Source organism: Anopheles funestus, chromosome 2RL (genome assembly GCF_943734845.2).
Source record: "Anopheles funestus chromosome 2RL, idAnoFuneDA-416_04, whole genome shotgun sequence".
NCBI classification, from domain to species: Eukaryota; Metazoa; Arthropoda; class Insecta; order Diptera; family Culicidae; genus Anopheles; species Anopheles funestus.
Window position 1 is genome coordinate 27,824,708 of NC_064598.1, and position 23,441 is coordinate 27,848,148.

Sequence of the window (23,441 nt, forward strand, 5' to 3'; positions counted from 1 at the left end):
TATTTTCGCTTGCTTTCTTCTCCTTCTCTCAACACGGAACGCACCAGCAGAGATGCGTTGGTGCGACCGATGCAAACCGTAGCGAAAATGCACTCTTTCGCAGCACTAAAAATAGCATGCCCACTTTTGCTACCGCTGAAGCACACTTGGAACTGCTGCTGCTGCTGCTATTGCTGCTTGGTTGGACTGCGATTGATGCCGGGGTACACCGAAAACAAAAAAAGAACCGAGAAAGAGAAATGGAAGGGATTATGAGCCTGGCTGATTAATGCTAAAATGGAGCGTGTCCAACGCGGAAATAGTGACAGACAATGGAGTCGTTGTTGGATCGTAAATGACATATATTTTATAATGCATTTTGCTGCAAAATTGGTTTGTGAAACGATAATTTTCTTCTCGGTCCCCCCCGCTGTGTCGTTACCTAAATTGGTTATTTCTTTATACGGTTCGTATTAAAAATAAAAGAAAAATCTCTACTACGTTTTAATGTGCGATGGTATTCGTAGGGGAATGCGACCAAGAAGAACACAATTTTTCATTACTTTTTGTATACCGTTTCAATGGAAAATTCTTCTACCCATAGAGAAAATCGATGATCCGATACCAAAACAATAATCTTCTACCAACGCAACACAGTATTTGTTTCGTAAACACGCACACATACGCGCCCATGTACGAGCGCTAAAGCATCGGAAAATATGCTAAACACATTTTTAATTTACTTTCAACCAGTGCTAGCTACTGAACAAGCAGGAAATAATTTATTTTAAAAATATTTACAATGACACAGTGGAACACTTTGGCCAAGAATCGGATCGGTAGGACGGCAACCAAACTAACACCAATTTCCAAAAGGGCTCTCGATGCGCATATGTAGTGGTGTGCGCTGTTTACAGTATCTACCATTCATGCTACGATGAAAAGAGGCTGGAATTATGCTTGCCTCTGACGCATCAACATTACACACTGAAACATGAAGGAAAAAGTGCATCGGCACTGTACACCTTATTACATTTACAACAATTCACACACTCCTTTCCATTCAAACATTCGTTCGAAAGCGCACGGTAGCTGCAACTGTTACGAAAATGCACCTTTTGCCCTAATGAAAACTCCTACACAACACATTTGAAAGTACTTACCTCGCTGGAGAGGAAAGCGACCGTACTGAACAAAAGGTTCTTACCTTTTCTTCACAGAAACGCACACAAATTGCTTTTGTTTGCTTCGGCCCGTTCATTGACAAGCTGCAGTCGCGAAGTATTGAACACGAGCATAAACGCGACTGAGCCGAAGGCTTGCCGAAGTTTGACAGTGTTCATGGTTTTCGAACAAGCGTAACAAATAGGGATTTTTGAATGTGTTTTTCGAAATAGCGGAATCGTTAAACATTTCACAATTGCAACAATTTTTATATTAAAAAATATACTCAAAAACGTGGTAAATTTGTTTCCACATTAATTTATTTACTCTTACTGATAGTTTACTATTGCTTTTTTACATTTAGCGAAAGAGTGCGTACGCTGCAACATTTAATAAAAAACATAGTTTTAGAAAGAAAGTATGCTGATCGGAGACAACCAGCGTTTCTGGGCTATGAATTTCATTATTTTTTCACTTTATTAATGGTAGATTTTTATCAAGAAACAGTTCATGCGTTCGTAGTGTGCTTGAGTCGGCGTGTACTGAACCTGAGCCTAGCTGATGCTCCGAAAATCACATTCGTATGCGCAAATTGTTTCAAACTGTTTTCAAAATCGTTTTACGTAAAACATAGTCCACTGATTGTGGCAAATACCTTTGATAAATCAATGATTTATTATTGTTAAATTATTTATTTTAGAAAAAAGTGAAGCCGACAAGAATAATAAGAGAAAAGTCAAACTATTTCAATGCTAATAGAAGAATGCTGCAAACAATAAATGCAGAATAACTTGTAAACGACACTAAAAACAGTACACAGTTTCTAAATTGTACTTAAGAACTAGTTTAAAAATATTTTTACAGAAAAAAAATTATTTTGTATTATATTTTTTCACGATTCGAAAAAGCTACCGAATTTTTTTTTTCAGATTCGAATCAGCTACCGACAAACAGTTTAGGATAGTTACTAAACATAGTTATCATATTTATTATATTTTCTTTATGATTCATATTGTATCAAAAAAGGAACTATTAAAAACAATAATATTATAGTATAATATTTGCATAAAGAAAATAGCTGCTAAATTTTACGTATGTTATCTTTAAATAGCTGTTTGCAGCATGAGAAGATGCTACTATTCTAATCTATAAACATAGATTGTTCGAACTTCCCTGTTGTTCTGAGACGAGGGTTTTTAATATAATTAATTCTTATTTCTCGTAATATAATTAATCGCCCTTAGAACATTCTTAGTTTAGCACTTTTTTTAAACCATTCACTACAACTATACACATACCTGAATGTTAATAACCTGTAAAGCTTGTCTTTGTTGTAAAAACAAAAAATAATTAAAAATGTACTTCTATTAGACGCATGCTTCTACCCATGTTTGACGCTTTAGTAATCGTCATCGTAACCGTAATAATCGTCATCGTCCCCGGTGTTCAGCATGTCCGCGAGTGATTTATGTTCCGGTTCCGGTTCTGGTTCCGGTTCACCATCGGCCTCATCATCGTAATCATCGATGTTGTCTGTAAATGAGAAAACAGCTAGTATCAACTAACGCACCAAAAGCCAAGACGCTTCACGCATGAGCCCAATGTCAATGCTAGCGATGTAACACGTTTACCTTGAGCTGCTTTACTAGTTCCATCTTCCGCATCTTTCGTCGGTTCTTCGTCCACGCCCGACGACACAACTGGCAGCGTGCCCTGTGCCGTATGCTTCCGTCTCGAGGAAGCACCAAAGTTTGGTGTTGGTTTCAAACTGCCACGACCAGCGGTTCCATCAGCGGTCGATGTAGCCGGTTGTATCTTATCTAGTTTTCCACGTACTGGTGATTGTGTGCTGCTTGTGTTCTCTAGCTCTTCCTTTATCTCGCTGCTAGTTTCCACACTATGCACAGATACTGCTGACGTTGCAACGGCACCAGGACCACTTTCGCCATCAGTTAGCGTCTTCAGTATGTCGTAGTTGATTTTGCTCGATATTTTCTTCTCCTGCAGTATCATTTCGATCGCCTCACGTGCCGAAGACGATGGACCGAGCATCTTTTTCTTAACCGTGCGACGCTTCTTCTTCTCCGGCTTACCTTCCTCCCGTTCCTTCGCCATCCGTTCCTCCTTTAGCTTCACCTCCTTCAGATACTCTTCGTTCAGCTTCTCCCACTGGACGTTTTTGGTGCGTGCTTCCTCCTCCGTCATAATGTACCCGTTAATTTCGTCGTCATCCAAATCTTCCGTCAAAAGTTCCCCATTCCCAGGGTCTTCCTCCTGTTCCGCGGATGCTTCCAGAGCGTGCCGCTCGGTATCATTGTTCGAGCAGATCGCACGCAGATCCGGTCGCATACCTTCCGGAATGATTGGTTTGCTTTTGTCCGCCACCACATTATCGACCGTTTCCTCCACCAGACACTCCTTTATCACATCCATCGTGGACTCCTCGATGAATTGGCCCGTTTCCTGCTGTTCGTCGAAATCTGTTTTCTTCTGTTTGCGCTTCTTTCCGGCACGTGCGATCATTTCACGTTCGAGCGCAGCATCAATTTCTGCCTGAAGTTGATTAAACTCGGACGTTTGGTCTTCCAGCTTTTGTAGCCGCTCCTTGTCCCTTTTTCTTGCCGCTTTAAATGCTGGCGGATCTTGCTCGGCTTCAAGATCGACCGCCATAAATTCGTCCACCGTTAGGGCGCTGCTCGGTGTCTCTCCGAACTCGAACAAGCGTTTGCGCAGGGTAGATTCGTGGATCTTTACGATGCGTACGATGTCGTTGGGTGTGCGGCTAAAGTCATGCATCCGTGCGGCAAGCAGCAATGCGGCACCGCACAATCCCGACGGACGTCGGCCGGAGTGTATGGAATCTTTTTTCATACGCTGCACCAAGCGTTGCGCCGTCATCGATACTTCGTGCGTCTTTTCCTTAAACTCGAGCTTGTTCGCGTACCGCATGATGTAGATGCAGGGATCTGCAGGCGCGAGGGGGAAACAATTATAAAAATAAACAATCGTTAAGTTTAGGGTCATATCATCAAAAAACGTATATTTTAAGGAAACGCATTTACAATGTCAAAATAAAAAATCCATCAAAATCCATCACTATAAAGTGCATTATTGGCGAGGATCATCATCCATTTTATAGCATTATTGGAAAAAATTGTTTCATATTTTTATAGCACGGGAACAAATATCAGTTAGACTTGACAATGGAAATAATAAAGCTCAGAGTTGTGTAGACAGTATAAAAAAATAAAAGACAGTTTTTTTTCGCCAAACGATATTGTTTTCCACCACTTTACGCTAACCAAGCTAAGAATGGTAAGAGAAAAAAGGGAAAACCTTGCTTTTTCAAACGCTACACCTAAGCTGAAACTGGTTGCATGAGAAAAGTAAAAGTACAAATGTGACTAGCAAAGGAAAATTCAACACGAAGCGCAATAACATTCCCATGGACCATGGTGGGCGCATAACTAGTTCTCATGCAATGATGCAGTTCAGCTTAGTTCCTGCTTTCAGTCCTCGTGCAAGCGGAACCTCCCCCATACCGCCCCATGGTTCCGGCTTCAGTGTAAAAACAGGAAATTAAAATTGCATAACGAAGAAGCTTTTATGCTAGACTCCAAACTTTGTACACACACACACACACACACATAAAGAAGCGCTTTTGCAATCCACGTGTTTTTTGTGCGGACCAAGCTTGAAAACAGTGATAAACGGTTGAGTAACGGTTTTTGTGATCGATCAACCATCAACCAAGTCACACTTCCAATGTTGCCAAACCATATTCTCTACACGGATCGTAGATCCAGAGATTGTTAGTGGCAGTGGTTTTGAGAAGAAAAAAAAGCAAAAAAAAAGAATATAATTAAAAAAGTTGCGAAAAATGATCCTTCGAAAACCTCACACGCCGGTGTATCGATAACGAAATGCGTTGTTTACATTCGCTTTTAAGGTCAGCATTAATTTATTACGAATTAAATCATCCATCCATCCGTTCAAACCAAATTCAAGCACCGGAGATGGCTTGAGAAAAAAAAAGAAAAAGGAAACGATATTGTCGCGATCGTCCGGCACGCGGACACACGCCATGGGGCACGGTGCACAAATGAAAGCGTGACACAAACATGGTTTGGCACGATCGCGAGTGATCGTGACCCGTGTTAGTTCTGAAAGCATTACAATACTTTTCCCCCATCAAGCTAACCTTCGCTTTATAAGAGACATAAAACTTAGGCAGAGAGAGAGACAGTGAGAGAGAGAGAGAGAGAGAGAGAAAGATCGAGCGAGAGCTTATAGAAAAGCTATGCAATTTAATGCAATCATGTTGCAACACTGTGTGCAAATGCATCCACCAACCCCTCCCCCCCTTACCCACCCTTTCGAGATGATCGGCAAACCGATGTGAAAACGGAAAATCGCCAACTTCTTTGCCGGGGAGAAGATCGGACCTAAAAAAAAAACCCCGAACGCCAAAAACATATCCCCAACATCTTCAAACATAACAAAGCTCCCCATCGGGAGCGTGTTGGCCGCACAAGCAACGACAGCCGCTCTCGCGTGTGAGAGTGGTGTTGTTTGTTTTGGGTAGGGGATGCAAAAAAAACCCCTCAGCAAGCGCCGGTAATGGTTGCTGTGCTAATCGTTGGTAGCAACGGCAGGCAGCAGCAGCAGCAACAGCAACATCGCAGCAGCAGCTTCTCAGTATTATTTCAGTGTCGAAGAGGAACGAACGTAATGGGATGGTGTGGTGTTACGCCCAACACAGAAGCAAGAAGTGAGTAAAGATCATTTTCGAGCAGCAAAGCGCAGAGGTTTTAGCAGCGGTGACAGTGTACGGAAAGATCGATCTTTACGGAAAGTTTGACACCACCAAAGTTAACAACCTAACGAAAACAAAAAAACCGTCAAACTTGTTGTGATGTAGAATCATCCAGTACCATCAGGTGTGAAGTGTATCAATTTCAAACGATGCTAGTGTGTCAACCCTATTAACGAATGGTTGTCAAATGATCGTGCAATTCAAAGCTTCATACATTAAATGGGCAAAGAACTTTCACTGCTAAACTTTGCCTCGAAGTACAGTTTAATTAAACGGAAGAAATCATACCTGATCGGATCAAGCATAGCACGGAGAATCACGAACCCGAGCACGAACCCAAGACCAATCCAACCTTGGACACTGGGGTGTGGGTATCAAAGACCTTCAAAAAATGCGATGCAAACCCCCGCGTGCGTACAGCAGATGGTGTAGCAAAAGAGATCGAGAGATCGAGAGACAGAGAGAGAGATTAAAAACCAGCTACAAAAAATACAACCAGCTGACCGTGAAATGGGTAGCCAACATTGCCAAAACAACCGCAAGCTTTCTTACCCACCAAAAACTCAGCCAAAAGCTTGTGCCTAACCGGCAAACCGGATAAGAGTGACAGCAAACAACAGCACACAAAAAAACATGATCAGAATTCATGGTAATCGTGTGCTGGTTGTGTGCAGGTGAAGCGACCGGTTTTTTTTTAATTTTTTGTTTGCTACCCCTGCTTTAAACGTGAAGAATTTTACTAAAAAAATTATTTATAGGACTAAAAAAAAGATAAACTATCTCAATAATTTGACTTTCCGAATCAGTCGCACACCGTGATACATCCACATGAATTCTGCAGTGGAAAACTAAAATGCTTTAAGCATATTTTGAAAAGGAAAAAAATCCTGCAACTTTGCTGCTGCTTGCGGCTTCTCGGCTACACACCACAATATGTCAACGTTTTGCAGTGTAGGTCAGCCATCGTACGATGACGAACGTTCTAAAATCTATTACCAAAGTGGGGGACAATTATACCGGCACAGAAAAATAAATGAGAACATTCTTCGCGATGATTCTACCGGCCGGATTGAAACAAGTTCTAGCACAGAGCACCGCATCAACACCGCACCCCACAGCAGCACGTTGACCCCGTGCTTGTTTGCTCTGCTCGAATCGAAAGGAATCGTTTCTGGGACACTTATTAATCCACGAACTGTGGTTAAGGTGAAATCACTTTTCATCGCAACGATCTACGACACAAAACATGCAGCGCCGTGTGTGGTGATCGTACGTATAAAGTACCTTTTTTACTTGACTCCCTGCCACGAGAGCCCTTTTTTAATTGTAAATCACAATTTACCTTTTACGCGCATGGTAGGATCGTAACGGTATAGAACTGAAAACTTCTTCCACCGTATTCACCTGAGCGGTGTAAAATACAGCCAACAACCATCGCATGGCTTTCGTCTGCATTCGACTGCAAACAAAGAACTTCAACAAGCGACGAACCCTTTGTCGAGCGTAAGAGCACGTACAAAAAAAAATCTGTCATGGCGCTAAACCGGTACTCGAAACGGTAGCACAACGGTATATTTTACTTTAACCGGCTCTAAAATGTAATGCCCATTCTTTAATTCGGCAAATCCGGCTTGGTAAAACAGTACTCGTAAAAAAAAATCCTTCATTTGGGCGTCATCTGCCCCTAGTACTCGAGAGTCGGTCGGTGTGTCTGTTGTAGTAATTATGACGTGCTACCTTACCTTTCGAGGGGTCCACGTTTGTCCAGCCGGACTCTTTAAGTGTGTGGGGAGGAAAAATTAAACCACGTCAGATTTTGTCCTTCAGGCGTCAGTGAGCAATTTGTAGATTTGTTTCACGTCTCTCTCTTCAAACTCATCATTAGTGTTTTTTTTCTTTCTTTCGATGCTTCTTTGCTGTTCGCATGCATCTTTTTTTTAATAAGATAATTTTTCACCTCCCATGCTGCCGATGGTTAGTGTGTGTGTTTCTGTGTCTGCGTCTGGACGGCCTTGGGAGATTGGAATGTCGAGCGAGTTGGTTACGAGCGTCTTAACCTTGCCACGAGCAGTAGTCATGTCAAAGTCAACCGTCAGTGAGATAAAGGTCAGCACCGTAGCTGAAACGGCTCCATTCACGTCCTGGGGAGGGACGGTCTAATAAGATCGAATAGCGAAATCGACCAAAAAAACAAATTTTAACGCCACACAATCACTTTGATTCTCAGCTGATCGTTTCCATAGGCAGGTTGTTGACTGGAAATACTTATCCGGGCCAGAAGCAAACCCAAAAACGATCAGAAAGAAACACAATGATTGATCGTAAGCGATTCGGCATTGGGTGAAGTTGCAGCATTCGTGACACGGCTGCACGTGTTTTGGAATGTTTATTTCACCAACGCAACAAGAGAGAGAGACAGGCGGGGAAAAAACGAGAGACGATTTCAACATAGTTAAATTTTTGGCCAGCGGCTTCGGTTTGGTGAATAGCAGAGAAGACTTCATGTGTAGAGATTTCTTCACAAAGCAAAAAAACACAACGGCAAAAGTAGATAGGTGCGATCTTTAGTAGATCTTCATATTGGTGATCATTTCCTAATAGCATGATCGCTAGTATAGAATCTTTCTATGAGCTTACTACTTACACTCAACACCTCATCTACGGAATCTTGACATAAAAAAACTCCCTTTTTGAAATGCAGTTTTAACGTCACAATCGAACTGCTCGAAATGCTAGTAGCAACAATGGCAGTAGCTTCCATTGACGCATACGACGTTCGCAGTTGAAACAACCGGGCTCCCATTACAAAAAAGGCAACCCATTGCGATTACCCTTACGCAATCGATTTCCGTGCTAATGCAACTCAATTACATCCACACGAAAACCCTGCACGATCGAGTACGCATACCACCCTTTTCCCTGCGAATGGGGAGCGCATTACATTGCAGATGCGTACGCAAAGTACATATTTTCATAACATTTTACGATGCGGTACGTGTTCTCCCCCCCGGTACATTGCAACGTTGCGCAGCATTAGGCGACGTCAACCGACGATCGCGATCGGTCGACATGCGGTTAAACGCGTCATTATTGGACAATAACCCTACTAAACAAACACTCCTGCCATCGGTGCGATCTGTGCTGAGCCGCTGAGCATCGATGGAATGGGACACTTTTCCAAGCGGAGCATCAATGTTGGAAGGTCAATTTGTCTCAACGACATCTACATACTGTGTATCGTTTACTTTTCTCTCTTGCGGCATTATGTGGTTAGTCGCTTTTAGACAACCGCGAAATGTTTATCGCATCATAAAACTCTGCTCTTTATCTTCTTCTTCATTCATTCATGCCACACACACACATTAGGGACAGAGAGCATTAGAAACCATTGCGCAATGGTTGCGCACACGGGGGTTGTACAATTGTCGCCTGTGCTGGAGCTGTTACATAATTGTCTCGGCACTCGGCTGTTGTTGGGAGGGCGACATTAACGAATGTCGTTTTCTTTCGCCGCATCAAAGCAAGGTGCCTTAGTACGGGACACTATCGCTTTAAATCGATCGCTTAAACGTATGGCTATTAATCTTGCAACACTGCACAGGTCTCCCACTGGTGCTGCTGGTTACACGCCACTATGCCCGAGACCGGTTTACCGCAACGAAGTACGGTTGTAGTACCTTCTGGAAAAGGTAATGCCGTGACACCGGCTAGATGTTGTTGCATTTCCGGAAGTAGGAAGGCAATCGTACAGCTGTACTGACGTACTGACGCTATAAGTACGTTTCGTTCGATGTGAACGCCCGTGAACTTTAGTGAAGATGGACGAACACAAATCGACTTTATCTTGGATTGAATGCATCTTTTGGTTGTCGAACGTGTTTGTAAGAGCATCACAGCAATTTGATTGTGTGAGATTAAATTAATCAAAATGGATTTTGTTGTACAAAACATGTCACAAAATTTATTAATTATTCTACAATCAATTCTTCTTATCTACGAACGAATTCCTCGGTACGGTTGATGTATTAAGCTGAGTTTCCACACCTGAAGTACTTAATAATCGCAAACTACTTATCTGTACTTATGGATCGGCATCTTGTAGTCTCTCTCTCCCTTTCTCTTTTTATCTCTCTTCTCTCTCTCTTGTTGGCTCAACGACCCGAGCCTTAAAATCACACCGTCCATTTCTGGCTAACCAGACTTGTTTTACCACACAGCCGGATAGTCTGTCCTACGGGGGGAGACGGTCCAGATGCGATTCGATACTCGGTCCTTTCGTGTGGAACTGGCGCCACTAGTGATGGGTAAACTATAAATTTTTCCGGAGTCGGATCGGTTCGACTCCGCCGCCATCTGGTGTCGGAATGACTCCGGCAGAAGTAAGGGGGGTGATCTAGTCGTGATCTACAATTCACCCATGACTAGTCGGACTCCATCGGACCCATTCGGACTCGCCCGGAACCGACCGGACTCGCCGTAGTCATCTTTGGTTTTTAGCGGGAGTTGTAATCAATTATTCATACTCGGAGTCGGAGTGGATCCACGATTTCACTCCGGATTACCCATCACTATTTACCACATATTCCATTCGGTCACCCAATCTTGTGGCCATATTTCCTTTATAAAATCAATAACACAAGAGATAATGAGGAGAAGATATTTTGATGGTTACTTAAAAAAATACAATTTCAAAGATCTGGATTAAAATTAAAATTATACATTAACTGCAATAGAATTGTTCCAAAAAGATTTGAGAAATTTAAAGATATCGAAACAATCGAAAAGGGACGAGATAATAATAGTGGTTAACATTGAATTTTGCTGTTCAGTGAATAGCATAAAACGTCAAACTAAAATGGAAATACGATGTTGTATTCTCTCTCTCTCTTCTTGGCTTTAACAACCTTAAAGGCCACGCCGGCCATTTCTGGCTTACAAGACTTATTTTTACCACGTAGCCGGATACGGTTCGGATGGGATTTGAACCCGGTCCCGCCGTGTGGACCGGCGCCGTTTATCACATGCACCACCGGGCCGCCCCAAATGTTGTTGTATTAAAAGTAGCAAAACGACACCTTTTGACTGGTAGTAATGGTAACAAAAGACCACAAACACACATAAAACCTGTAGTACAAAGTTGAAAAGCAAATGATAAGCGATAAGATTATAAGTATAGATTTACGTGTGTCCCGTTTGTCGCTACAAATCTCTGTGAAAGGAGAACGGTCACCATCGCTAGAACGACGCAACAACCCCTCGTAAAGTAGTGTACAAAGCGCAAAACCATATCTGCTTATCGCCTGCGCCTTAAACATAATAGCCAACGGTCGTCGTCTCGATTTCGCGTCGGAATAATGCGCGCACCCATCGCATCAAACGGGCAGAGGTCAACTTATCAAGGGTGGTATCAACCCGCCGCGAACCGGTATCCATCCCTTCCTCCCTTTCAATTCCGGTGCTTTTGTTGCGAAGACAATCGGAGTGTGGTTTTCCTGGTAATAGTTCCCGTGTTAGTGTCAAAATTACGCACCTTTTAACGACACTAAACTGTGTGTGTTTGTTGTGGATTAAATTATCCATCGGTGATTGTGGTTGAAAAAAAAACATCCACCGTTATGTGTGAGGGGAACTCCTTTTTACCTTCCACTTACACCACCAATACACATCATAATCAACCGGTTTTTGTCAATCAATTGATTATAAGCAATCATTTACCGCCAAGGGTGTTCTACATCTTCGAATGCACCTTGCAAACGCCACAAACTGAGCAGGACACCGACGGAACGGCACCCTCTTTTGCCTGGCCGCGACAACAAATAACCAGGTCAAATTGAGCTCCATTAGCCACAGGCCAGATACACACAATTGTTCCCCAGCTGCGTGAGTGCGCGCGTGTGCCTGTGGCCCCCTTTCCCCGTTCAAAACGGGCCATTACTTATTCATTGTCAGCTTGCAAATTTAGCATTTGGTTCTGATGATTCTGTGGCAAGTGGCTTGGAATGGGGGCGAAAATGGGAACAACGGCACAGCACAAACACAACGGTTGGATACGAGCAGTGAGAAACAAACCCAGCATAGTGTGACAAGCAGTAGAGTCGTACCGGAACGACTAGAGACACTGCGGTAACTGGCCAGCGAGGACGCCTAAGGATAAACAGAGAAAGCGAAATTGTTATTGTTTTGCTCTGGTTTTGATTAACGTAAGTGGTTCCGTCCGATGATGGGGGAACGGCGAAGGGGAAGTGGAAATGAAGGTTGTTTTGGCCCACCTGTTGGTTACCGTTGTGAAGTACACGAGGAGGACACGTACATGAAGGAGTTGAATTTCTGATAGTGATCTTGTGCGCAATACGATCATATTATGGTGTCAAACACGAGGATGTAAAGGAGCTTTTTCAACTGTTTCTTGTTTCTTTTTAACTTTCTTCATTTAATTTCATTTCAGTATTAAACATCCAAAATACAAATCATCACACAACAGTACCGACTGTTACTTTCCTAGTGCCTGGAATTCTCCCTGGAACTTTCCGTAACGAATTCACATGAGACAAGCGTGACAAGTGCACGGTACAGAGAGATTTAGTAGACGATTATTATAACGCTTTTTTTTTTAGTTTATGTGTGCTTTATACAACGTGTGGAAGTGTGTATTTTTGATGCATAGCGATAAGCGCATCCATCCAACTGAACCGTGTACGCGGCTGCAAGTGTTTTGATTAGTGAGGACATTGATGGTTCGTGCAAGCTGAATCACTCGGTTTATGTTGCAGCTTTAGAGTCATTGTAACGTCTCGTTAGAACAGTGTTCAGTTCACATCTTGCTGTAGCAAGTAGTAAAAATCTAAATTATCAATTTTCAACCAAAACACCAAGACGACACACTGCCGACGGATGGTGTGATGCACACAGGAGGCAGGGCAAGATTTGCAACAAATCAACTGTACGTCAGCGTTCGCACACCACGGTCGATGCGTTAGGGAGGGTTAGCTACGGTTAAGTCTGACCGTTCGGGCGGCGTTCTGTGTGCGTGTTGTACTTGCGCACACCATGGTGGACATGGTAGGGATGGTGATGCCGCAGGACGATTCTCTAGTCGATCACATCGGTCGGCAGGTGCTGCACTGGATCGTCGGTTACTCCACTGCCTGGTACGCAACGCTCACCCATTGCGATTTGGTGGACAACTTCAAGAAGGTAGACTCCGGTGCGAAGATACTGCTGCAGGGACTTGGCGTTAAGACGGGTAACGACGAGGACGAGGACGACGACGAAGACGAGGAGGAGGACCAGGAAGAGGGTGAAGCCGGCGGACAACCGAACCAGGCTGGTGGTGTAGTACGACGTCGCCGTTTACGACGACGGGCCGCTGCCCGTGGTTTCGTCAATCGATATCATCCGCTGGTCGAGTACGGGGAGCGGAACTTTGAGAACCTAATGCTGGCTGACCTGATGGAAAACTGTGAACGAGGAATACCAAGTAAGTGGTATAAACACCGATACGGTTTAAGGATATTCAGGACATATCGGAACGGGTTTGTTCCCAGTGTTTGTGCGCGCGCGTGTGTGTGTGGTGAAATGGTTTCTAATGGAGCAGTAATTTGCTCCACGGTTTCATACAATCGATCGGAGTCCGGGTCATTGTTAATGTGCTTGTTATTTTATCAGCAGTAGAACCAAGTTTCTTAATGTGGTCTCATTATCATTATCCTATTTAGAGAGAGAGATAAGCATTGCAGTTATAATGGCAAAAAAACGTGCTAAACATTACAAACAATATTAACCTTGTTTAATAACTTAAAGGTGATCGAGATTTGTGTCTTTCAATTATAGCAATTTTTCAATGTTTTCAATTCGTTTAAAAAATTATTTCCTTTTAGTGCATTTTGGTTAACTTTTTTTTGTGGGAAAGTTTTAAAAACTTTTATTATGTTTACACACTAAATGCAGTACCAAGGATACGGCTCTTTTTGTTTTCAAAATTCATTGATTAATACATTGTTTTCGATCTATCCTGCTTAACAGAAGCACGTGTGTGAAACAGTTCACCCGGTGCATATTTTACCGACTCGTGACATTGAACGGACCCGGTCCCATACATTATTCAAGCCGTGTGCAAACTGGTGCCGCTTCATAGCCAAGGCACACCAAAAAAGGTCAAGGCTGTGTTCCAGTTTTCACCTTTTTTTTTTTGCTTACTATTTTATCAAAACATGCGATCGAGCAGTGAAGTAGTTAAACAAGGTTTGGATGTGATAATGCCGCTGGCAAAACACATGTTGGCGGGAAACACAACTTTTGGGTGCACTTTAATGGATTAGACATAAGACGGGCCTCAGACATTTGACAGATGGAAAGGGACCGATTAAGCCCCCCAAAAAAAAAAAGATAATCCCCTGGTGTTGCTTAAATATTTGAAACAAAAAAATGCAATAAAAAAACGCGATTGTTAAAATGTGCCGGGACACAGCATAGCCCGCGCAATACAAAACCGCTACGAAAGATAATCAAAACAAAACATAAAACAACCAACATTTGACACACACACGCGCGTACATACACCATATATTCAATGACAGTTTTTTTCTTGCTTTCTTGACGTGTTGTTTCAATGAGCTTGTGTTGGTTTCGTTGTTTTGTGCGAGAGACCGCGTACCGCGAGAGTTTCAGAATGCACTAACACTATTACATTTTCCGCTGTGTTGACAGTTAGCATTTTGGCTTGTTTATTGGATGCTGTTCTAATGCAGAGTGGATTAAAAAATGAGTTATGTTTTTCACTACATTGGAACAATTGTATTATCACAATTATGCCATTTTATGGAATAATATACCGGTAACATTACAACATTACAAGCGATGTAAACAATGCATTCCGTGCTCACGCACACACACTTGCAAACGAACGTTAATTCGTTCGCTCTCGCTCTTCATTTTGCGCCTGCTCTCTACAAACGCGGTTGGTCGCGCAGCACCTTCGAAAGCCCAGAGTGTTGCTGGGGAGTGTTGTCTGGTTCATATCGCCCAGAGCAAACGGGAAAACTAAGATGGCTGTCTGTGCTGTGTGAAGTGCGATTCCGTGGCCCCAGTGAGAAATGGAGCAGTGTGTTTCATAGAATTGGCAAAAACCCGTTTCCTACATTAACCATAGTGGGAAGAACGAAAATCGTCCTTCGATAAAACACAAATCGAAGTACAAATTGTGCTTTTATTCTGCCCACATAAAAAAAACTCCAGCAAACGGCGGGGCACACCGTCAAGTGTACAGCAAAGCTACGCAATCCGGAACGCCGTTGTTGTTCGTCGTCATCGAAGGCAGAGGCAGAAACGCTGTTCTCCGGAACGAAGGCTTGAACAGATCGCGGATTTCTTGTACTATGTCCAATCTGTACGCCAAAATATCGCAACGCCCAATGAAGAGAAATGAGGAGCAAATTTTTTCCGTCTTTCCGTACCACAACAGTAAGCCAGCTTAACTTTCAACTCTGTTCCTTTGTTTATTGCTGTATGCGTGCATCTTAAAGACGGGTTTCTAAGGGGTGGACAGTGAAATTGAAAAATCAATTTTTATGTTACGTTTCGATTCACGAAACGCAGAAGGGCGGGGAGTGGGGCACAAGATTTACATGCTAGAAGGACGGGAAGGAACATCGAATGATGTCTTCCGCTCCGTTCCTATCATTTGACAGCTTCGTTTGTATAATATGTGTGTGTGCGTGTCCTATTTGCTTAAGTGTGTATTTTCCATTCTGCTGAATTTTTTTTTATTCTAATCGCAACAAGCGTTGCATTGTGACGTCATCATCATCATCATCATGATGATGTGCTAGAATGCGCAAAAAAGGGCCAACATAGAATTGGAGCTAGTCATTCTCCACCTCATCGTCAGACAAAACACAGTAGTGCCCTTTCCAGTGTGTTCGGGCACCCTACTACAACCCCCCCCCCCCCCCCCCCCCCAATAACAGGGTGCATCATTTCTTGCATCCTGTCTCGACCCACCACCCCTTCCTTCGTGTGCTTGCTGCAACAGCAAAACCGTTTTTGCCGCCGCGGATGGGTTTGGCATTAAATGATGTGGTTGCTTCACGTTTTGCCTCGTTGCAGTTGAGATGTTCAATGTGTTGGCCCCGTTCCATCAGAACAGTGCTGGTGCTGGTGCCGGTGTTGCTGCCACCACTGCGGGTGGTCAAAACGTGCGGCTAGAGAATATGCAGGTGACGCAACCCTGCAGTGGACCGTCCTCGCCAACCATTGCATCGCCCGGTGCCCTTAGCTCCACCTCGTTCTGTTTGACCGGTGGTGGTGGCGGAATCGGTAGCGGTGGCATCGGCAGCATCGGATGCAGCGTGATCTCCAGCACTACGGCAGCCGATACGGCGGATCCGAACTGGCAGGCCAACAAATCGACCGTACGCGAACGCAATGCCGCCATGTTCAACAATGATCTGATGGCTGACATCCGGTTCATCGTCGGTTCTGACGGTAAGTTTGTGCAAAAAAAAAGAAAGAAATGTCTCATCTAGGATGTTTCTCGATTGCATAATCAATCCATCCCCGGTCTGTGGCGCGTGTTGTACGATCTATCTCACTCCACCCAATTTGTGTTGGTTCAACAGAACAAGTGCAAACGATTCCAGCCCACAAGTATGTACTAGCGACGGGAAGTTCCGTTTTCTACGCCATGTTCTATGGTGGGTTGGCCGAGAATAAGCAGGAAATCAAGGTACCGGATGTGGAGCCGGGTGCGTTCCTAACGATGCTGAAGTAAGTGTCCCCCATTACACGCCCAGATGTTGTTCAGTTGCTTAACGTTTCTACCGTTCGTTCACCGCGTCGCCGACACCCGTAGGTATCTGTACTGTGATGAGATTCAGCTTGAAGCGGACAACGTGCTGGCGACGTTGTACGTCGCAAAGAAGTACATCGTACCACATCTGGCACGGGCGTGCGTCAACTATCTGGAAACTAGTCTCACGGCGAAAAACGCCTGTCTGCTGTTGAGCCAGTCGCGCTTGTTCGAAGAGCCGGAGCTGATGCAGCGCTGCTGGGAGGTGATCGATGCGCAGGTATGTTGTGATACTACTATCACCACCAACAACACCACCACCATCAGTAGTAGTAGAACCCGTAGCAATAGTACTAGCAGCAGTAGCGTATTGCGTCCCGTAGATAGGAAAAATGTTTCCACCCTGAAAGTTATCCTCGGTAACTATAGCAGCATTAGTATGCCGTCGTCGCCTACTACTAACAACTATGAGGTGGAAGGATGTGTGGGCCCACCACAGGGCATGGTAACGCCGGAGGAGGATGAAAGCTCGGGCTGTTCGTCTGCCTCGACGGCCATGTCTAGCGCTAGCAATAATAGTGCTGCGACCACGGGTTGTGAACCGAATGTGTCCGCTCACTCGCTTCCTACATTATGCGGAGAATCTTTGCTGTAAAACACGGTGGTGCCGATGGTTGCTGCAACCGTTTGCATGTCAAAAAGATATCAAGCAGCCATTAGCTGCCCTTTAGATAGCCGAAGCACTAATATAAACTATGCATTTTCTCCATGGCAACATAGGTGCTAACATGTACTACTATTGCTACTACTACCACCTTTCAATCCCTCTGCCGGGGGAAAGGTGGCGTTATTAACGCTCATGTCTATTTTAATCCTTTGCTGTTTCGATGTGTAGCTGTGTACCTCTTCTTTACTACTCCTGCGCTGATCCATATTTCAGATGGAAACAGTTTCTTTAAACAATTCATTGTCCAATTTGATTGTTTCTCATCTTTATTTGTCTCACTAGTTACGCTTCCTATCATTCTATAACTTATTTCTAACTTCATTATATAAAAGCTCAACAAATAGCTCATGGCTTCACAGGCCACTCGATCCCAATCTTGCTCATGTGGTATTTTTTACCAATAGTTCTAAGTTCCTAACGCCATGAGACAGCCATGTTTTGCACGTAAATACGAACGGCAAATCAAGTACAACTTTACATAGCTGTTTTTTTTTAGAATGTACAGTAAGTTTCATAAAATGAAGCTCAATCTCATATCTTCAATTATACTCCTCGAGTCGACGATATTCGAAACTAACTCGCTTAATTTGCTCAACCTCTCCCCCTTCCATACTGTAATCCGTATTGGCCATCTCCTTTTGATGTTATGTACACACCCGGCATGCTTCAGGTGCTTTTATTAGAACGATTTCATTAGCAATACTTGAATGAATGAAACAAAATACTGCAATATTTTAAGTTGTTAGATTTGACATTTTACTTTCGTTTCGTCTGCAATGTAGCAAAAGAATAGTTAGACCAGAATAGGGCTTCATCTCAGTCCTTTTCCGCGGGCAGGAGTTACTGTTTATGCTTTCGATGGAACGCGAATCGATATTATGCGGAATTGGGGGTTTACATTTAGTTTTCTTTATGGTTTTTTTTTGTTCATCTTGTTTATCATCTGAATGTGTCTATATGGTTGTGAAATGAATTTTTTGTTTTCCTATTTTGTTCACTACTGTGGTCTCTGTGTGTATTGTGGTGTGTGAAAGTATCTCAGTGTACGTATATGCGTAACGAACATAAGTGTTAACATATCAAATTAAAGCTAAGAATCAATTAAGCAAAGTAAGGCCGAGGATGATAATGTTGAGCGAGCTAGGATTTTTTTTTAGTATAGCCCAGCAGACTAGAGCAGAAATGGTAGGTAAAAGCATCAGGAAGAGATGGTAGCAAGATCACACTAGTCAACACAATAATCGAATTCGAATTTATCAATGTGTACACGAACCCATGTTGTTTCCCTAGCCCACTGTATCTGTGAAAAGAATCAATCGAAATACTCAGTGACAACATACACACGCACGCAGCTCAATTAGGGCAGAACGTTTGTGTAATCAGGTTTTATCCTAGGTTTTCTATTTGATAACGGAAGAATGAAATGAAACGATTGAAAAAATAACAAAAAAAACAACCAAAAATATTGCAGTTTCAATTACCCTATGTTTAGTCGTATCGGTGGGAAAGTATCTTTCGTTTCGTAGTTTTCGTGGGAAAGCAATCCGTCTGATCGTTCTCTGTTGCTATTGGATACGCGTTAGAACACCTATTTCTGTTCTTCTCTTTGACGATCATTAGCAAAACTGCACTAAAGCAATAATTTCCATCCTACTATTGGATGCAAAGCACTTTACTATATCGTAAGCCGTAATGTCCATATCGGTATCACCGTGTGAAAATTCTTGTACAGAAACAAACAAAAAACTTGCTTTCTTCATCAACTTCAAGTATTGCTCCTGTCGGTTTTTTCTTCCGTTTGTTTGCGTTCCATCACACTTTCCCCCTTTTTCTATTCTCCATTCTCTCACTCCGTAGGCGGAAATGGCCATCAAGTCGGACGGTTTTGTCGACATCGATTTAAAAACGTTCGAAACGATACTCGCGCGCGAAACGCTCAACTGCAAGGAGATACATCTGTTCGAAGCCGCTCTCAGCTGGGCACATGGTGCCTGTACCAAAATGGACATCGAACCGACCTCGTCCAACAAGCGACAACTGCTCGGCCAAGCCCTGTACCTGATACGCATCCCGACGATGACGCTCGAGGAGTTTGCCAACCGGGTGGCGCAGCTTGGCATACTCACGAACCAGGAGACAATCGACATTTTCCTTAACTTTACCGCCAAGAACAAACCGAAGCTTACGTTCCCGGTGAAGGCACGGGCCGGGCTAAAGACACAGGTGTGCCATCGGTTTGCGTCCTGTGCGTACCGTAGCAACCAGTGGCGCTATCGGGGCCGCTGCGATTCGATACAGTTTTCCGTCGACAAGCGCATCTTCATTGTCGGGTTTGGGCTGTACGGTTCGTCGACCGGGGCCGCCGATTACGATGTGAAGATTGAGCTGAAACGGCTCGGTCGGGTGCTGGCCGAGAACAGTACGAAATTCTTTTCGGACGGTTCGAGCAACACATTCCAGGTGTTCTTCGAAACGCCGATCCAGATCGAACCGGAATGTTTCTACACGGCCTCGGTCGTGCTGGACGGGACGGAGCTTAGTTTCTTCGGTCAGGAAGGGATGAGCGAGGTGAGCGTCGGTACGGTTACGTTCCAGTTTCAGTGTTCGTCCGAAAGTACGAACGGCACCGGCGTACAGGGTGGCCAGATACCGGAGCTAATCTTCTACGGTCCGATGGGTGTGAGTCAGCAGAACAGCATTCTATCGGCCAGTGCCAGTAACAATACGCTCAACAATAATCACACGAGCTCGGGAAGCCATTCACCTGGTAAGGATAATATGGTCAGCAAACAGGCGAGTAACAGTGCCGGCAGTGGCAATAGCGTTCCATCGACAACGACATCATCATCCTCTTCCACTTCCGCACATGGAGGAAGCGGGCTACTGCTAATGGGAGCAAGCGGGAGTAGCGCATCCTCGGCAAATACGAATGGCGATCGTTCAAACGCATCTCCGTACGGGAATGGGGGCGATAATGATGGTGTGACAGCAGCCAGCACCAACCAAGGGGTTGGTATGCCAAACTGGCTACAACCATCCGTTGGTGCGGTGCAACAGTTATTGGCCAACAATGGCGAATCTGCTGAATGAACTACATTCTAACATTCAGTTCCTCTCGCGGCTAAAGCGCGAGAGACATTTTGCTTTGAAACAAAGATAAAGAATTGAAATAGAATGTGCAGATGTAGCAATGACCGGTGCACAGTCAGAGACACACACACATACACGATGGTAGTAAATCATCATTAAAGTTGAACCCCTCACAACGCACAGTCAGCAAACATTACAAAGCAATTTCCTTATGGTATGCTTTGCTTTATGTGAGACGATCTTGGAAAATTAATCATTACAATTCACCCATTGATAGTACGAAAAAGTCTTATAACATTTTACTCTGTTTGTAGTAGTGTGGATAGTCAAGTGTGGATTTTTACAGGAAATGAAAACGGTAGGCACACGTGGCGCAGGTGCATCAAATTTCTGCATCGATTCTACTAGAGCTTTTTTTGCGTAGGTCTTCCGAACTATATCTCGTTTGTTTTTTTTAAATGTTATCTTTGGCATATTTCTAACTCTGTCTTAATATCCACTTCTGTAGATGAAATTTATTAGCATTAATATAGTAGGACTACAATTAGGTTTGCACTCTACGCAGCCCTCTTTCAATATTTGCGCGTGAGACGCTGTCTTTATTTATGACTGAGCTTTTGTTAGGTTGGAAAGTTTTTCGATCGCTGATCATACAGCTATTCTGAACGAAATTTTATTCCCCGCTTCCTTTTACACTTTTACAATGGCTATATGTAGCGTACAGATAATTAGCGTAAGGAATAGTATAGTCTGATCACAAGTATCGTAACTCTCCGGATTAGCGGATTTACAACACAAAGATGAAGTAGATCATAAGTAGATCGGCTTGTGCCACAGATCAGTGAGGGCGCGAATGGAAGGAAGTGCATCGACACATGGCGTGTGAACAAAGAAAACGGTTTCCTTTTTAGCGTGTAAGTGATAGCAAACAGCGATAGGACTAAGGTGTGACAGAAACAGGAAAGAGCATTATAACAGTAACGTCTCAACAAGCAACACACAATCCCGAGCAAAGTGCTCTTCATTTGATATGGTAAAGGGATTGATGGTCCCTATGCTTCAAAAGAATGGAATTTAGGTGATCGTACATCGCACATGGTAAGCCCTTAAAGCAAACACAAACTTTACTATACATGTAAGTGAAACACGGAACCCCAAAAACGGACATACTTTTTCGTTTAAATTTAGTATGTTATCATTTTCTATTCCTTCTGTACAAGGCAAAGCCGTAGGTGCAGAAAATTAAGGCATACAAGTTAGTTGAATTGGTTACATTTGCTCACTTTGTTCGATCGTTTAGTTTTTCGTGTTATCAAAATTATATTGAATCAAACGTTTTTTGTTCGACCGGGTAGATAATTTCAGTTCAGTCAGACGGATGTGCGTAAGTGGATCGTAGTAAAATGTTACTGCGAATGCCTAGTGTCCTTAACTGATGGCGTGTAGTACAGTGGAGGTGGGAAAATCTACGAACATACCATTATGGTTTTGTCGCAGACGATATTACTGAAATGCGCGATATATATATACATAAAAATATATTTAAAAATTGAACCGAGAGACGAATAAATTATAGTAGATGCATACTAAATAAGCTTCTTTGTCTATTGATGCGTTATTGCTTTTGTTGAATGGAATTGTTTCCGAATGGAATTGTTGAATGAAATGGTTCCATCGTACGAATGTTCTGTTCTGTGAACGCTTTTTAAATAATGCGTAACAGTTGAAAAATATGGTTTCTGTCGGAGGTTTGAATGTAACAATTCCTTAACCCCGCAATGATTCCAGCAAATTAATCCAATCTTCGCATACGAATGAATATAAGACAAAAAGATAAATGTGCCACTACTCACCGATTGACGGAATATTGAGACAAAGCGATTGGGACAGCTTGAGGTAAGTTCTGCCAAGTTCGTAGCAACAAATCTGCAGCACATCGCTTATGTCGATCAGTAAATCTACAAACAAACAAAAAACCATTCTTAACATCCGTTCACCTGAAGCCGGATTAGAAACCAGCACCACTTACGAGATGTTCCTTCCGTGCGGCACGTGATGTACACGCAGGCCGCATAAATGTGCGAATTTCGCCGGCCACGGGTCAGATTGCGCATCAGGGCCATCTTGAAGAAGTTACAGGCTGTTTCAATGCAGTGGTTATTCAACCGCAGCTGACTGCACAGCAGGGTAATGCCTTGGCGAGCTTTCCTTAGCGTAACCTCGCGCGATTCCGTGCCAGTACCGACGTGAAACTTTCCGTACGCGGTAGCACCACCGCGCGAATCGGACGCAACAAACTGGCCGACGGCGCTGGCTGCTCCATGTGCATTTTCCTCGAATTGGATCTCCGATACGATGATGTTGTCTTCCAGCACCGATCCACAGTTCGTACACACGGCATCGCCCCGTGCATTGTCGACCTCGATATCGGCACTTCCACAATTGTTACACTTTCGCCCGGAAGACATTCTATCGGCGCTACGCAAGCTACCGGCAAATCTGTATTATGCTGGGTTTTTACTATTCACTAAATATTTGTGGCACTTCACGAGTAGAACGGTTTCCAGTATTAACCAAAAAACTGCTACAAAACTACTGTCATTTGTTTTATTAGCGGCAGAGAAAGAGACGGCAGTATGGAAAACCGTAAACACTGCCTACTTGTAAACAAACTGCTGTCATTGGGACAATTTTGAATTGCCCGTTACCTCTGGTTCGTGGGTAGCATTACGTGCACTGCAATTGCACTTTACATTATTTGTTATCACAATCGATTGCACCTCATACATACATGAACCTTATTCAGTTTATCCTGCATACGATATTTCCGGACATTACGAATTTCAATGAACATGAATTAATTTTCTTTCGCATGTATT

General features: G+C 43.5%; 2 protein-coding genes across 5 annotated transcripts in view; one reads left to right on the plus strand and one right to left on the minus strand.

Annotated features, from left to right (window-relative positions):
• The window catches only part of LOC125765298 (BTB/POZ domain-containing protein 6-B), a 356,684-nt gene extending 334,528 nt beyond the window's left edge, over positions 1-22,156 (plus strand). The window contains exons 1-6 of one of the 3 annotated variants that reach the window (XM_049430269.1): positions 5,828-5,914; positions 12,405-13,436; positions 16,064-16,441; positions 16,576-16,723; positions 16,809-17,025; positions 19,330-22,156. In XM_049430269.1, the coding sequence (XP_049286226.1) occupies positions 13,007-13,436; positions 16,064-16,441; positions 16,576-16,723; positions 16,809-17,025; positions 19,330-20,562 (2,406 nt within the window). In that variant the 5' untranslated portion in view covers positions 5,828-5,914; positions 12,405-13,006 and the 3' untranslated portion in view covers positions 20,563-22,156. Of the gene's footprint in view, positions 1-5,827; positions 5,915-12,404; positions 13,437-13,940; positions 15,419-16,063; positions 16,442-16,575; positions 16,724-16,808; positions 17,026-19,329 lie in introns of those variants that run through there. The other 2 variants (XM_049430270.1, XR_007418538.1) reach the window with 2 other exon arrangements.
• On the minus strand, positions 47-23,383 carry LOC125765302 (transcription factor IIIB 90 kDa subunit). Of its 2 annotated transcripts, none has more exons than XM_049430277.1 (5): positions 22,592-23,383; positions 22,416-22,520; positions 2,775-4,109; positions 1,187-2,676; positions 47-186 (listed from the first exon to the last, which is right to left on the minus strand). In XM_049430277.1, the coding sequence occupies exons 1-4, from the start codon at positions 23,028-23,030 to the stop codon at positions 2,543-2,545; spliced, it is 2,013 nt and encodes a 670-aa protein (XP_049286234.1). In that variant the 5' UTR covers positions 23,031-23,383; the 3' UTR covers positions 47-186; positions 1,187-2,542. The 2 variants fall into 2 exon arrangements, with proteins under 2 accessions (XP_049286234.1, XP_049286233.1); XM_049430276.1 differs by having other exon boundaries at positions 1,143-2,676.
• Between the last annotated feature and the right edge of the window lie 58 nt (positions 23,384-23,441).